Source organism: Neolamprologus brichardi, chromosome 6 (genome assembly GCF_056152115.1).
Source record: "Neolamprologus brichardi isolate AB-2024 chromosome 6, ASM5615211v1, whole genome shotgun sequence".
In the NCBI taxonomy this organism is placed as follows: Eukaryota; Metazoa; Chordata; class Actinopteri; order Cichliformes; family Cichlidae; genus Neolamprologus; species Neolamprologus brichardi.
The window spans coordinates 17,433,287-17,449,401 of NC_142109.1; the positions used below are offsets into that span (position 1 = coordinate 17,433,287).

The window sequence follows — 16,115 nt, forward strand, 5'->3', positions numbered from 1 at the left end:
ATTGAGAGGGTTCATGTTTTTAAAGGGGAGATTATGCTCAAGGATTTTTTGAGAATTTGGTCTTTTTTCTCAGAATTCTGATATTAAATTCAGAATTGTGCCGTATAATTATTTTTTCTCGGTAAGCTACGACCACGGCGAGCTACAACTTTTCTCAGAGTTATGAAAAAAAAAAAAGCCTGAACCAAATTGTTTTTTGTCCCCCCAGTAGCTTTAATCCTCCCTCGTACGTGTGGTAAAACACACACCGCATTCATTCATTCACCAGTTCATTATTTCTCCACATTCTAAGCAGTACAGCTACTTTTGGATGGTGTCATAAACAATTAAAGGACACAACATGTGCCATAAAGTGTTTATCCAGGACATGAGAGAGAGCCAACAGCTGTCAAGAGTGACACACACAATGCATTACTGCATTATGTAGGAGAGAAACAGGTGAATGTTTCATGAGTCACATCACACCCACATTATGTACACATGCATACATGCAGGACATAAAACAAATAAACATGTAGAGAGGAGTGTGTAGAATGAATGGAACTGAAATTTGAAACTATTGATCTGTAATAGTTAGTTTCACTGGTTGTGCTCTGAGAATAATTGTCCATGTTTTATTCAATGCAGCTCAGTGTACACAGGCCGGAGTAACTTACGATGGGTAATAGTGTGCGTGTGTGTGTGTGTGTGCGTGTGTGTGTTGGCACAGGGCCTGTCAGCAGCTCCAGACAGGAAAGTCACTGGGTAAATATCAAATGTTCATTTTCACACACTCTCCGTGCTTTTATGTGCTGACCATAGAAATGCGGCGAGATACCATCTCTGTGGTCCACTTCCTTACACTAGAGTCTGTGGTTGGAGAAGGTCCAACAATAAAAAGTGGACTGCCTGTGTGTGGGGAGACAGGATGACTGAGAGCTGACGGGAAAAGCCTCAAATTGCAGGAAGCACTTTTGATGTTCGGAAATCAGGTTTCTTGGATAAGTAATACTCTGTAACATTTTTTTTATCGCTTCCACACTTGTGATGAGCTATTGTTATTGTGCAAATTATAATCACCCACCAGGGTTATATTGGCTATATCTCAATTTTATAACCATTTTAGGTTATGTGGAGGTCTTTTAACCCATCAGTTGAGCAAGTTGCAAAATCCTGTAAATTTCTTAGACTAAGGAATGAGTTCTCTTTATTACTGTAAATGAATGATTTGCAGGGTTTGCTTTATTTTACAGTCTCTCTGTGGCTTGAATGAAATCACACCTCCAGGATCTAAAGTTACCTCTTTTTCCAAGTTGGAAACTCAAATGGGATTAATTTTTGAAGAGGACATTGTGCTCATCTCCATATTGCATGATTCGCAGCCTTACCTTGTAAGTGTTTATTTTAGGTAACCATATAAGGCATTGCCTCTCACTGACATCACACATAGCCAAGAGTGGAAAAAATGCTCTGAAACTGAGAGAGCAGTCTGAAAGCAGGGCTTTTGGTTCATAGCAATTATGTAAAGCTCCTGCATAAAACTACATATATGAATAAATTCAAATAAATAATAAGGTAGTTAAGTGTGATATGTCAATGATGGTTATGATCTTTTGCTCTCTGTATGTTTTTTAACCTCTTAAGCCCCAAGCCTACCTGATCTCCTGCTTTTTGCCCCCGTATCAGGGGGCGTTGGGGCTTAAGAGGTTAATAGTCCTACTCAGTGTTCATTTCTACAGTGGTATTGTAGGGTACTCTTCTTTGTTTGCATACGAAATGGGATCAACTGGAAATACCTGACTTGAGCTTTCAGGGCAAGCTGCTGAGGAGGCAGTATAGCTCAGCTTAATGGTTAAATCACTGTTGTTCATCACATACTCTGGAAGACACACACACACACACATATATACTGTGCCTGAGTCAGTGAAAAATAACAGATGTCCACATTAGAGAGGAGCAATACAAGTTTAATGATTATAAACCATTCACTTTAGGTTTTGAATCAAGATCAAGAGGCAAGTAATTATTTCTTGCACTCAATACTGCAGTCAATACTGGGAGCACTGCAGTTTCTTTACAGTAAGCACCTTTTTATTCATGGTGAGTAAAAGTGAAAAACACAAAAAAATAATGTGTGTAAATCATATCAGTCATCATATCATTGTATCAGTAAAACCTATCTTCTTAGATCAAGTGAAAAGCGACTGATTTGGATCAATGAACAGAATGACAATTATTTGATAATTCCAAACCAGAAACATCAATAATAATAAGAAAATCTATCCAAGCTTTTTTCTATCCTGCAACAAAAAGCTTCTGGGAATGGCTCTATACAGAAATCACTTCAGTGTGACTCACCACCATGCATTGAGCTGTTTTCCTCTGGATTCCTGCATTTTATAGAGGTGGACAGCAATGCGCAGAAAGAGCTTTCCCATCAATAACTTCTAACTGCTTAGTGGTTTGATTCTTGGCTGTTCGGCACTCAATTGGAGGAGATGTAATCTATACATCAATAGACCGAGGAGACTAATAAGCAGATTTATGGCAGGATAGTGTGCTTCCATGGTGATCACAAATATTTCTAACAAACTAAGTGTCATAATTTACCTGCAAAGTTAAAAATCTGAGGTAAAAAAAATCTATTGGCTACTCATTTTAAACTACATTTTGATACATGAACATGTAGAAATACATAACTTATAATACAAAATACAATAAATAGTGACACATGATTAGTTACAGATTAGTAACAAATTAAATATGTTTAATTTAAAGTTACTAAATATTTTATCAGGTTATGAGAAATGAAAATATTAATGTTTTTTTCTCTAAGTGGATCTGAGGACACCTAACACTGACCAATAAATCATTCAAGCAAACAAGGTCCCCTAACACAAGGTATCAACCAGTGATGAAAACGTGTCATATCTCTGTATGGTACGCAGTGTCGTCAAAAAAATGAGGAAACTGAACAAGTGGAGGCCAAAGAAGCAGCAGGCCTGAAAACAAATACCTAGAGCAGACGAACAGTATCTGAAAGTCATGTCCTTAAGAAAGTGGGGGCTGACAGCAAAGACCTGACACAGGACCTGATGTATCAGGTCAGATGTATCTGACCCTTTAGTTGATCCATCTGCTTGGTTGGTCTCAGTGGAAGCATGGCTGTCAAGAAACTGATCTTACGAAGTAAAACAAGGAGAAAAGACTCAGGTGTGCCAAATTACACAAGTCTTATGGAGTGATCAATCCAGACTTGATTTGATTGATGACTGATTTGATTCCGTCTGTAGAGACAAAGTCAGGACAGAGGTGAAACAGTGAGTGTGTACTATCTGTAAAACCTGGTGGAGGCTCTGTCATGGTTTGGATTTCAGCCAGGGGTGTTGGGGATTTTGTCAAAATCCATTGATTTATGAACACAGAAAAGATAGTCAGGGTTTGATCCACACTTTAATACCATCTGGATTGGCAATGGCTTCATTTTCAGCACCACAATCCCCAACACATTGTTAAAAAAAAAAAAAAAGCTCACAGTGGGCCACTATCTTTCTTGTATCTATCTTACTTGCCTCCTCACAGCCTGGATCTAAAAACTACTGAAGCAGCGTGAGCAGCATCCTAAGAAGAATCCTTCAAGTAACCTGGAGAACTATTCCTGAAGACATGAGATGAAATGACAAGAAGCTTGCCTGAGAGTTAAAGGCTATGTTACAGAATAGTCATACAAATACTGACGTTCAATTTTTTTAGAACTGTACAAACCATTTTCCCCTCATATACTGTATTTCTGTGTATATTTGTATAATTGCTTCAATAAACTGCTGCACCTAATTTACATTTTCCTTGTAAAATATGAAAAAATAAGGGGTAGTTCAAGAATTTTTTCTCAGTAGTGTAATTTCCCTATATTAGGAGGGTTATGGTAGCATCTTACACTGTATTTACAACTGAGATGCAATCATTCTAAGAAATTTGCTGCCCTCTGGTGATGAAAGTTAGAAACTACAGCTGATTGTTTGGCCCAAATATACCCCTTTGTTAGCGGTTCGTTACTGTTTTATAGAATACTCTTTAATTGTTGGAACTGCAAATGTTGACAACAGAAGGTAAATGAGTAAAACTGTATAAATTGTGTTTTCTTTTAAAGCCCAAATATAAAATTAATACAAATAAGAAATCACTTATTTAACACTTGAAGGAACTTGTCACCTTTTTTTTTGTCCGTCTGGAACATTCTTGTACATGAACAGCCAACACCAGGAGTGTTCAAGATTTGGGAACATGAACGTGATAGTCTGACATGATTTTTAAACACGGATCGACGCTAACTATTCCATAGTACAGAATTTGGACTTACTGTGACAGCTCCCGATATCTATGAGCATTATTAAGTGCTATTTCCTAAATGTTTCCCATGATGCCATCTATTGATAACACTCATTTACAACCACAACAAATGAGCTTTCCTCTAAAGGACACGTTTAAAATTGATCATCTTCATTTGTTACTTCTCTTCACTTGAACTCACTGATTAAGCTGACAATCACAAAGGTTGCCTGCAAGTGATTGTGGCTGAAGAGCTGATCAACATTTGATTTAGTCCTGTGGTTGTACAGATGTGGTCAACAAAAAAAACAACTAAATAAATAAACACATAAAATAGATAAATAAAACTCTGTTGTGTTATTTTGGTATAAAATTTAATAAGTCACAAACATCATGGACAGTTTATGCATTGTAACATAGTTAGCCACCAGTTTAAAAAGGTACACTCAAACATCCAAATGGTAGCTGTTTTTTTATCAAACACGTTAAACCATCATATTACTTAAAATTCCACTAGGGAAACCCACATATGTGAGGGAAAAAAGCCATCCTATTATTAATAACAAAAACATAAACCCAAATAAACCTGTTACATTAGAGGCAAACTTTACATTTTCATACAATCTTTTTGAAAAATAAACATTAAGAAACATCTTCTGCAAAACTATGTAAAACTTCTGTACAAAGTCAGTTGTTATCCTATCTAGTGGATGTCCCTGCAGTGTGACGCTGGCAACCTCTGAGTTAAAAATTGGAGATGTGGTTTTAGATGTTTGACACATTATCAAGCTGAAGTCCCACGTGCCTGCAAGAAAAGCAAACAAAAACACTCCACTTTTACATCATCTGGCATGCAAAACCCAAACCTACAGCAGTGGTTAGCTTATTTACTTATTGGATCTTTTGTTCCAGGATTGTAAACAAATTTTCAGCTCACCATGGGCTTCATCTCACGACCATCTCCATCATCTGGCTTTTTCCAACCCATTTTTTTACTGTTTTCAACAAATTCCTGAAAAGGGGAACAAAGAGTTATACAAAAATGATTTAACTCTTAGTTCAAAATGATCTTCTTGCAAGGTTAAAAAGCAAATGAGAAAACATTTGAGCAAACACTGAGACTCAAAGCCAAAAAGTTATAAATTTAAAAGAAAATGTCTAAGAAATCAATATTAGTAATTAGAAGTTTTTCATCTTATTCACATATTCAAGTAAAACAATATAGTAATTTTTACAAAACGCCGTGTAGGGTTAGAGGGATTAATTGGCAGGAGAAATGTCTTTCCATGGAGTCCAGGAGTAGAAGGCCAGTTTTGTTTGGGGGGTTGTTAAGTGTTTTGGGTAAACAGTATCTGAACTGCCAATATCAATCAAAGAGACATTAAAAGCTTCTTTTTTTCTTTTTTAGAAAAGTTATTTTGTGGATTGCATGTTCTCCCCATGCCTTGGTTCTCTCTGGACACTCCAGCTTCCTCCCACAGTCCAAAGACAAACATGTTGGTTTAACTGGTTGGTCTAAATTGGTCGTAGGTGTGAATATAAGCATGATTGGCTACCTGTCTATTTTAGAGAGACAGAACAATTGCAACGGTTTGCTATACACCTTAACCTCCTGCCTATTTTGACATGAGCACAGAATGTCTCCAGTCTTCTGTTACTTCATATTCTCAAACAAAATAAAAAAAGGACCTCAGATAAAGGACAATCCCTCATCTCACCATTAACGCCTTGTCCATGTAGTACTCTCGCCCAGGGCTGCCATCATTATACTTTGTGTCCACAGCGAAGCACAGAAATAGGACATCGACCACATTTTCAAACACAGAAAGGAAGCAATGGGCCACCAGGAAGGCAAAGACACAGACGATGAGAAGAGGCAGCACCCACACCGTGTAGTCCCTCTGGTAGTTCAGAGCCAGAACGCCGGCAAAAGCTGTGCAGGAGACGATAAGAATCTGAGAATGAAGACACACAGCTGGTTAGAAAACACACCTCAACAAGTATTAATGTGGGCCAAAAATGTACGTCTAGGCAACGTGGGGGCAGAGCAAACAAGTTATGAAAACACAGACATGTTGACATGTGTTGATAACGTCAGCTTTCAAACTTTATTTTCAAACGTTATTTGACACATTTGGTACCTTTCCCAAGAAGAGGACAAAGTCGCCGACAGTGTTAATGGCGGCTACTCTGAGCGCGTTCTCCACCAGGATAAGGAAAGCTTCACGAGCTGAGGTGCAAAAACTTGTGCTGTTGATGGCTGTGGCTGTGTAAGCGTTCTGAAATCATTTGACATTGAAATGCAGACTGTAAATACTTGGGATAATCTACACACAACATACAGTTCATTAAAATGTGAGTTCTTACTTGATTCAAGTATGCTAAACACTTCTCAAGGCACCACAGACAGCAGACACAGGCTTTTACCATGCAACGGGCACAGGCATTTTCCTATTAACAAACAGACAAAAACAAAATGCAATGCATGTACAAAGAGGAATATGTATTATAATATAATTTAAGAGCTTTGAACATGACTTTTAAAGCTCACCTTTCCTTTGAGCTGACTGTGGATGTATGTCAGGATTAGACGAGGGATCTTAACAAGTGTGATGATGAAGGAGCCTTTGGCCAAAGTACCCAGGTGGTAGCGGATAGTACGTACCATAGAGGAAATGATAGGAGTTGCTGGCATCTTAGACTTGTTCCTTAAGTTAAACAAATACAGAAGAACCTTACAATCAGCTCATGCAGCATTAAGCATCTGGTGAGATTGAACCCGAAGTGCTGTCTGTTACTTCTTTTGTACCTTGTGAAATAGTAGGTGACCACAGCTCCAGCAATAGTCATCTGCTGGAAGGCAAGGATGAACTCACTGATCCAGATGAGACCCACGACGTGATACCACACCAGGAACTGAAGAGGCCCTTGCATTTCATACCCAACCACACCTGTAGAGTTGTTTTTTACTGGTGTTCCTATGAGGGGAAAACAAAAACCCAGCATGACTTTCAGTTGCTTCAATATGAATGTTGCAGTTTTTTCATTCATTTGGCTGCCAGCAAATCACTGGAGTTTATCTCATAAGACGCAGGTTTGATTCAATAATATGCATATGAAATGCTAGTAACTACAACAGAAATGAAAGCCACACAGTGATGTCATGAATGTAACAGCCTACTTTACTGTAAAAGACACAAAGCCACTGAGCAGCTGCAATTACAATCACAGGAATTAGATTTTAGCATTAAGAATTTAATTTTGATAAAAGAGCTTGAGCCTATAATTTAGGCTAGGCAATAATTTAGGTAATTGCCAAATAAAACAAATAAACAATTCAAGACTTCATCATTTTACCGCACAGCTACGTTCTTACTTGCTTGTCAAGTGTCACATCATTCTTTCCCTAATATTCCTTACTTCCAGAGCTCTATTTTCTAGATTTTGTTTCTAGAAGATTTAGGAGTCCTAAATTATAAAACTGCTTCCCTCTGATTTATTAAAAACACATTCCACTTAAAAGTTACAAGCAGTATTTAAAATACTTTGTAACCACTTTTAAAACATCATTCATAGAGATGTGTCTCATTTCTGCTGGACAGCTATGAACCCCCGTGTACCAACTAATGCCCCTTTTTTTTAATGTACACTTACTGAGGATCATTCACAAAACTTTTGTACTCCTAGTTTGACATTACTAGGAGTACAAAAGACGTTCAGATAAAGCCACTGGATTATTTTATTATTCCTTCACAGTATGTTGTTTGTCTTGTGTGTGTGTACTTTTAAATTGTGCAAACTGAAATCAACTGAATTGCTGCTCTTGTGCCGAACTTTCATTTAAATACTATTTAAAATCCGCTGTGAAAAAGAGAATGAGGAGAAGGAAGAAGTGGTTCTTTCTTCGTCCGTTCTCCTACATCACGAGATTTGCACAAGACTCCGAATGTGGGAGTGCAGTCATGCCACAAAACAAAGACATAATGTCACAAAGCGACAATTAATATTCCGCTTGCTTGAACTCATCTGACGCTAGAAAAAAAAACTGGTGCATTGCAATGTCAATACACAAACTGAAGCAAACAGCAACTCAAAGAATTCTCAATAATGACCAACAGACACATAAAAAAGAAACTAAAACTGTGGTCTCCGATAGGCCTTTCTTCTAACCTGTTGTCCCGAGGAAGAGAAGCACACCAATCCAGTAGATCCAGAAGAGTATGAGGCAAAGGAAAGTCCAGAAAGGCTGCAGGACCAGGAGGGGAAGATGGATGAACACCTTACCCGCCACATGGAACAGGGAGATGGTGAGAGCCACACGCTTCCTCATGAAGAACATCACCAGCAGGAGAACAACCTGAAGCGTTTCACAAGTTCAGTGGAGGTGTTCAGTTTGATGATAATTATGATTTTTTTCTCTCTAATACCAGCAGAAACATGTTACAATGTTACATGTATATATTTCATTCTTCTGAATCACTGCATTTCTTTAACTGTAAGTATATAGCAAAGCATCCACGTATGTGTACATACCGTGAAAATAGTAGCACCAATGGCATAGAAAAGCAAAGCCTTAACATTATCCGATGCCACTTCTTTTCCAAACACTGATGTGGTGTTACTGTTGAGAGCCTTTCTGTGGTCTACGTAGAACCACCACAGAACGCCCGTCCCACCTGTAAAAGATCACACCCACGTAAATGTTGCTTTTTTTAAAAGCAGATAAACTATAATGTTTTGCTGCTGTGACTCAGAGCGTCGGATTAAAAGATGTTACCTGTGGAGCCGATGATCACCAGAACTGTGAGAATCCACACCAGCACTTGGGAGATGTAACGAATGACGACCATCATGATCAAAGAGAGAACTGCATCAGAGAAATAACAGACGACGTCACGTGAGTACAGAAAACAATGTTACAAGAGAAATGCCTAAATATCTGCAGCCTAACTAAGTTTTATAATACAAGAAACTTTTTTTTTTTAGTTGTTTGAGATATTGCTGGTCACGGTTCAGACACATGGCATATCAAAAACATTTTTTCCCTCCATGTTATAAACCATAAACCAAGCATGAGAAAATTAAGTTGAACAAAAACAAACATTTTGTATTTTATCTCTTCTGAAAAAAGACATGAAATAATTTTAAAAAAAGCTATTTAACCTAACTAATGAAAACTAATAATTTTAAAACACAAACCAAACTGAAAGTTAAACTAAATGTAAAACAACATAAACATAGGTTTCGGAGAGTAACGTGAATGAGCTACTGGCTATAGAGGAATAAGGAGCACTGTGATAGACAGCAGAGGCACGGTTATCAGGAGCATCACAGGCAAAAGTGAATAGTTCTCCAGGGTTCTTAGAGGATATTCAAAGCTGTTCCTTTGAATGTTGGCTGCTTTTTGCTCCCTTTTCTTTCTATACTATTTTATATCTGTCAGACGTTGTTATATTTGCCATTTTTCTTTGATTCAACTAAAGAAACAGGAACAAATTGCGTATTTCTGCAACAAGCACCTGTGGCTCATGGGACAGACAGGGTCATCCACAAATCAGAAGGTCAGTGGTTTTAAAGCTACAGTTAGAAAATTGTTTTTGTATGTGTAGACACAACACTGGAAATCCCTTGAGTTAGGTGCTGTTTTTGCACTGGAATGATTTGTAGGTCCGTTTTAAGCAGCTCACCAAAATAAAAATATTACTGAAAATGGTCAGGTACAAGAGCTGGAGTGAAAATGTGGGAAAAAGCAGCCAATGTCCAAAGAAAAGCTTTGAAAAAAACCCTCCAGAAAGCCTGGAGAACCACTGCTCAAGATCACTTAAAGAAATACAAGGAGGTCTGGAAGCAAAATATAAAGAAATTGGGCTTAAGACTCAAATGTTAATCACAGCCTTAGCAATGTGGCTACATCCACTCTACATACTATTGCAAATCACTGTTTTTCCTTCTGTATCTGTTGTTTTTTTTTTTAAATCTGTAAGTTTCAAACATTTGTCCAACTGTTACAAAACAATTTGAGGGCTATTTGTCAGGAATCATTATTATTATTATTATCGTCATTATTATTGTGGAGAAAGTCGCTCTGAATCTGAATCACATGAAAAAGTCTGTCCTGTAGCACTGAAAACCAAAACCCCAGAACGAGGCAGATCAAATAACTGAGATGAAAGACGTCTGAAGCTGACATGAGATCAGCTCTGTCTCATGGGGATGAATTAAAGCAGACCTTAAATTAAAGCTTGCGGGCAGAACTTGAGTGGATACGACGACTGTAACCGCTCAAACATTTCCTGTTTTTTCAGGACAAAAATAGCTTCCCTTCCAATGGTTTCCTTCATACTGAATCCTCGTGAGAAATTCGAGCTGTGCAAGAGGGGCAGCAGAAATCATAAAAGCAAATCTCATACTGCAAGCTGGAGTTATACCTAAAGCCAGAATGCAAAGTCCTATGATGATCTCTTTGCTGGCCATCACCCCAGAGATGACACGCTGCAACACAGTGTTGTCGCTGACAAATGTCATAAAAGCTTTGGCGAACTGAGTGTAGCAGCTGATATCCGTAGGAATACAGCGCCGGAAAAGCAGGACAGATTTACTGCAACGAACAAAAAGACACAGAACACAGTTTTTTATTCATTTCTAGTGACTAGGTCTCCAAGAAATAAATGATAGATTGTGGAAAACCATTTTTCTGTTGGTCCTGGAATGTATTCAAGCTAATAAGAGTACAGGAGAATTAATTAATTAATTTAAAACTAATGAAAGAACTATATATCTATATAGATAGATAACCTTGGTGGAACAGGCAGCTTTGGACACTTGGTTGATTTTTCTGATGAATAGCTTGTGTATCTTGTAGGAGTAAGATCATAGGAGCAGAGATTCGAGCCTAACAGAAAGAAAAAAATCACATGTTCAACTTGGCAAAATGCTTCAACATACAATTATAAGGATGTTGGTGAGCAATCTTTTCTGTAAAATACTTGCACTTCTCAATTTTCTCACCATTATTCAACGCAAACTGCTTTAAATCAGAGTATGTCGTCAGCTCAGTAGATGGGCACTTGGAAACACACAAAGCAATGGACTTGATCTTCCTGTTTATTAAGTCAATGTTGCAAGGATCGAGAAAGAAAACAAACCTAAAAAAGGAAGAAAATTTTGATTTATTGCCCATCTGATACCAAATACTTTCTGCCCTCTACTTCAAAATGACAAAAAAATATCACCCTATCTGTTAAGATGAGGACAGAAATATTAGCCCCACTATGAAATTTTCATTTTTAAAACATTTCCCATGAGCCGTTGAACAGAGCAAGGAATTTTTAAACTACTTTTCTGAACATCCTACTTTCATTTTAGATGTTTAGATTATTTTTGCTTTACACATAGGAACACAATTATTTCACAAAAATGAAAGTAACTAACTAAGAGTCAAAAATGCTAATAGATGCTAATAGTCCGTTGTGTGTCCTTTCCTGCAGATGCTTGTCAGTTTTCAACATTTTCACACGTCTCCTGAGCAATCCCAGCCCATTCTTCTTTGGCAAATCTCTCAATCCCTCCAGATTTGATGGAGGTAGGACTTCAGTTCATTCCACTGACTTGGAATGGGATTAAAGTCAGAGCTTTGTACAGCTAGTCCATAACTTTCACTTTCGTCTGGAGGTAGTTCTTCATCAGGAGCAACATACGTTTTGGGTTGTTGTTGTTGTGCTGAAAGACATAGCAACAAACCAGACCCAGTTTTTCCATTTAACGCTTGGGGTTTTCTTTCAAAATCTTCACATATCCTTCTTTCCTCATGACTCATTCCAGTTTGACGAGAGTCCCATTCCAGACGCACTGAAAGCATCCCACAGCATTTGGGTTTAATGGCTCTTCCTCCTTTCTCCAAACATAAGCAGAGTTTTTATAACCAAAGAGCTCTAGTTTCATCTCATCTGACCAAAGGACCCACTTCTAGTATGCATAATCTTTCACCGGTTTGTCTTTAATGTGCTTCAATCTGGCTTAAAGGCGTCTCTTCTGCAGACATTTTTCTTGGTCTGCAGCCTTGCAGGCCAAAGTTCTGGAGATTGTCTTCTTTGAGACTACGATTCCCAACTTGGCCAAGTCATTCAGTGTCTTGGCAGTTGTTCTGGGGTCTTTAGACACAGCTCTCATTGGTTTTCTTTCCAGAGTCTTTGAAAGCTTTTGTTTTCTTACCTTTGCCAGGTTTGTTCAGTACTGTGTGGCTCTCTCTCAATTTCTTGATGATCCTTTTCACTCCAGTTCTTTACACTTGGAAAAACTGTGATAACTTCGTATATCCATCTCCTGCTCCTTTAGTATCAATTCTTCTTCTACAGTCTAAACTGATTTTATTTGTTTTTAGCATATTTTCTCAAGTGCCAGCTCAAATCCTTGGTTAGGTTGTGTACTGTGCATAAATCATGATTTTCTCTTAGAACTTGATTTTACAAGTTTGCACTTTATAAAGTTAAAGCACATCATTGCACAGCAATAGTTTGTTCTATACGTCAATAAATAGATGGAGGACTAAATATTGACCGTGGTCATTTTTGGGTTTTTCCTGGCATAACTCTGTTATTTTGTGCAAATACAGATCATTAATGCATTCTAAATAAAACTAGTATGTTTAGAAACGCTATGTTGAAAATCCCTTGGTCTGTTTAAAAAACAGGGACTTGGAAAATCTTGAGGCAGGCTAGTAATTTTGTCCTCATCTGTATATCATGTTTGGTTATTACTATGCCAGTTGGGAGTTCTCTGTCTGGTGAGAAAATGAAAGATGGTGACATTTGCTACTCTGTCAGACAGATCCTTCTTTGTAGCAGAAACGCCTTTTATTCAAAGCTTTCATGGGCAATCAGCCCATCAATAAAGCATGACCCATTGTTTCAGTAAAATGTGGCCCACAGGCTGCATGCTGATGGAAAGCTACACCCCAAAACACAAAATATAATCAAAGACTTCAAAGACAAATGGTGATTTTAAAAAAATCTCATTAACTAAGACTTTCTTTGGGCAAATTATACAAAAAGAAGGTATGCTAATAAATTACACTATTCATCAAGGAATGCAAAGAGCTTAAGAACTAGACTGTTGCAACAAAGGGTCTGCATAGCTGAAAATGATGAGTACAGTGTAAAAACACTCTACACCTATGCCGCATGCAAAGTCATATGTAACCAATCAGACTCACTTGTTTTCCGTCATGTCCCGGCCACTAAGAGGAACTCCCTCAATTTTGGTGTTATTCTTACCACAGGTATTGCCATAGCTGTCATATCCGAAAACAAGTCTGGCGGCACCTCCGGTGGCAATAGGATAGCCACAAATACATGCCTGCAGGTGACACGGATCAAAGATGATATCATCATAAGATTAGTATAGAATTTATTAATGGTACGCCCACATTAAATAAAATTAATCTAATCTGTAATAAATGCTAATGATGGCAAAACGTTATGTTTTTTATTGAAGAATACAAAATCTGACCAACATAGCCACAAAATTTATACCAGTGTGTGTTTATTAATTGTTAAAAATCCCTCTTACGGCACAGTTCAACAACACCACAAACCTCAGCCTCAAAAGCCATCATTGTACCACTGAATCTCAAGCTCGCAAAAACTGTTTTTCAGTAGTGCTGTTACTGCAAAGGTTAGCAGCTATTTGATGAAAGGCAGCAACTTCACTTCTGTCTAACTCACTAACTGGCCAGCACAACAAAGAAGGGACTCCGTTGTTAAATGCAGAAGACCTGCAATGAACCCTGCACTCATTAAGTTTCTTACTGATGTTGCTGTTAGATGAGTTGCTGCTGACCTGTTAAGTATTGGAGAAGTACAATTACACAGCTACACAGCAGGCTCCATAAAGGACCGCGAAGTGTGATCAACACCTCATAAAATAGTTTTAGATTAAAAAAAACAAGGAGATATCACAACTTTCTCAAAGGTAGCATTGGCGTGTGGCTAAAATATCAGCAGAATCAGCCACACGTCTATGCTCTCATTCACCTAAAGACTTACCATGCCAATGCAAAAGAGTGTAAATATGATGAGCCATGGGATATCCGTGCAGCTGTGCTCCTCCAGCGGTTTCCATTCACGTTTACTCTGCCAAGGCATAAATAACAGTTATCCTTAAACTCCGTTTCTGTGGAGAGCGCCCAGAAGTACCTGCCTCACTGCCCTCCCAAAAATCTGCAAACTAGCGACTTCGTTGGTACCAGACGAAGTAACAAAAACAAAGAGCTGCTTCTGCTGCTCAAAGAGTGACGTTAACGCTGCGCACGAGCTGTAAACGAGCTTTGCTGTTCGGCTTTTCAAACTAAAAGCGGCCATAGCGCCCTTAGGTTTAGCTTAACTTACCTCTGTGCTCCCGCAACACCCCATCGTCGAACTACGAGTACACAACTTTAACAGAAAAAACTTTTAAGTGCCTAAACTTTATTAAATTTCTTAACTCCTTCGGCTCATCTTCAGTTCTCTTTAAACACTAATTCGCTCTAACCACCTCAATGAAGCAAATTCACAAATTTGTTTGCACAATTTTCCTTCCTTTGGCTAACACCCACTTACGCCCTTCCACTTACAGGTAAACACGGAAGAAGACAACTTTTTGTATGCGACGTTTAGGGGCTACTGTAAATACTCCAAATACTGAGCTATCAATGCAGCAACAATGAAAGGTTGTCCTTGACGCTTTTGAGCTTTTGCACGACATTTTTGTCGACGAGTCACTACACTTGAACTTGTCCAAGCCTGAATTTTCAATTTCTATTTTTTTTTTTTTGCGCCGTTGACCAAACATTCACAGCCATGAAACATGAATCACCACCAAGCACACTTTCCTGAAAGACCTCTGACTATATCCAGGAACACTTTAAGCTGGGAACCCCCGAACCTTGTAAAATATTAGCCACAACACATCGATCTAGTAAAACTAGCGAATGCTAAATAGGTATTTTATTAACAAAAAATCTAAATATTTGTCGCATTGTGCCTGAACGCAGCACATCGGCTTGCACGCCAGCGGCTTGTGTGGAATTTGGCGCCGTTTGCTGGAGTAAAGACGTAACTGCTGTTTGTGGTCGTGGTTAATAGTGGATGAAAGTAGCTTAATAGCAGCAAATAACGCGTGCTTCCTAGTGGTACAAAAATATATCTTTGAAATGAGTGCTGAGGCTTAATGAAGAATAAAATGAAGCTTACACGGGTGTGTTTCCGGTCTGGTAAGTGTGCCACCTCTGTGGTTGGTATTTAGCCTCCAAAGGTAGTTAATGTTCAGGTGATAAAAATAAGTGATTTACTGATAAAGCTGTTCTTTGACTGTACAAAAATGAGTGAGCTTGTATAGCACTTGAAACGTTTACTTATCCCACTGCACGTCGTGAGCGCACAGTTTCACTCTGACGGGAAGGGAGGGCGTGTCTGTGCAGCTGGCGAATGGACCTCACAATCTCGCTCGGCTCGGTAATTTCGCTCACTTTTGTGCTCTGAATCAAGCAGCATGTGTATGTAACATATTGAGGAAATGCAAAGGTCAGCCCATTAAGACCATCAACTTGTATTTACCTGATTAATTACAGGCAAACACCTGCAGTCCTTCTGTTTGAGTACTCCAGCGCTTGAATTTTGGCCTCAGCTTAAATGTGAGGATAGGGTGTTTGTAGACCTTCTAGCTCATGACTACTCAGATTGAATCAGTGTACACTGTACTGGGTTAGCCAAACCCTTACCCTAACCCTTGGACTAAATTAGCATCCCAGAGGCACGCTAATTTAGTCCAAG

The 16,115-nt window shown here is 38.5% G+C and overlaps 1 protein-coding gene across 1 annotated transcript; it reads right to left on the minus strand.

The window, feature by feature from the left end:
• Positions 1-4,660: 4,660 nt before the first annotated feature.
• On the minus strand, positions 4,661-14,925 carry LOC102796149 (choline transporter-like protein 1). The gene is made up of 16 exons (XM_006787188.3): positions 14,694-14,925; positions 14,352-14,438; positions 13,520-13,662; positions 11,317-11,453; positions 11,104-11,200; positions 10,737-10,906; positions 9,086-9,175; positions 8,842-8,984; positions 8,479-8,665; positions 7,118-7,286; positions 6,860-7,016; positions 6,676-6,759; positions 6,450-6,587; positions 6,027-6,263; positions 5,246-5,320; positions 4,661-5,113 (listed from the first exon to the last, which is right to left on the minus strand). The coding sequence occupies exons 1-16, from the start codon at positions 14,715-14,717 to the stop codon at positions 5,093-5,095; spliced, it is 1,959 nt and encodes a 652-aa protein (XP_006787251.1). The 5' UTR covers positions 14,718-14,925; the 3' UTR covers positions 4,661-5,092.
• Positions 14,926-16,115: the final 1,190 nt, after the last annotated feature.

Bases quoted from the DNA above. Each gene is read 5' to 3' on its own strand.
- LOC102796149 (XM_006787188.3), bottom strand. From the start codon at position 14,717: ATGGGGTGTTGCGGGAGCACAGAG. The intron at 13,663-14,351 runs GTAAGTCTTTAG...TGTCACCTGCAG, and splicing joins CACTCTTTTGCATTGGCATG to GCATGTATTTGTGGCTATCC. The intron at 10,907-11,103 runs GTTATCTATCTA...TGTTCGTTGCAG, and splicing joins AAGCTGCCTGTTCCACCAAG to TAAATCTGTCCTGCTTTTCC.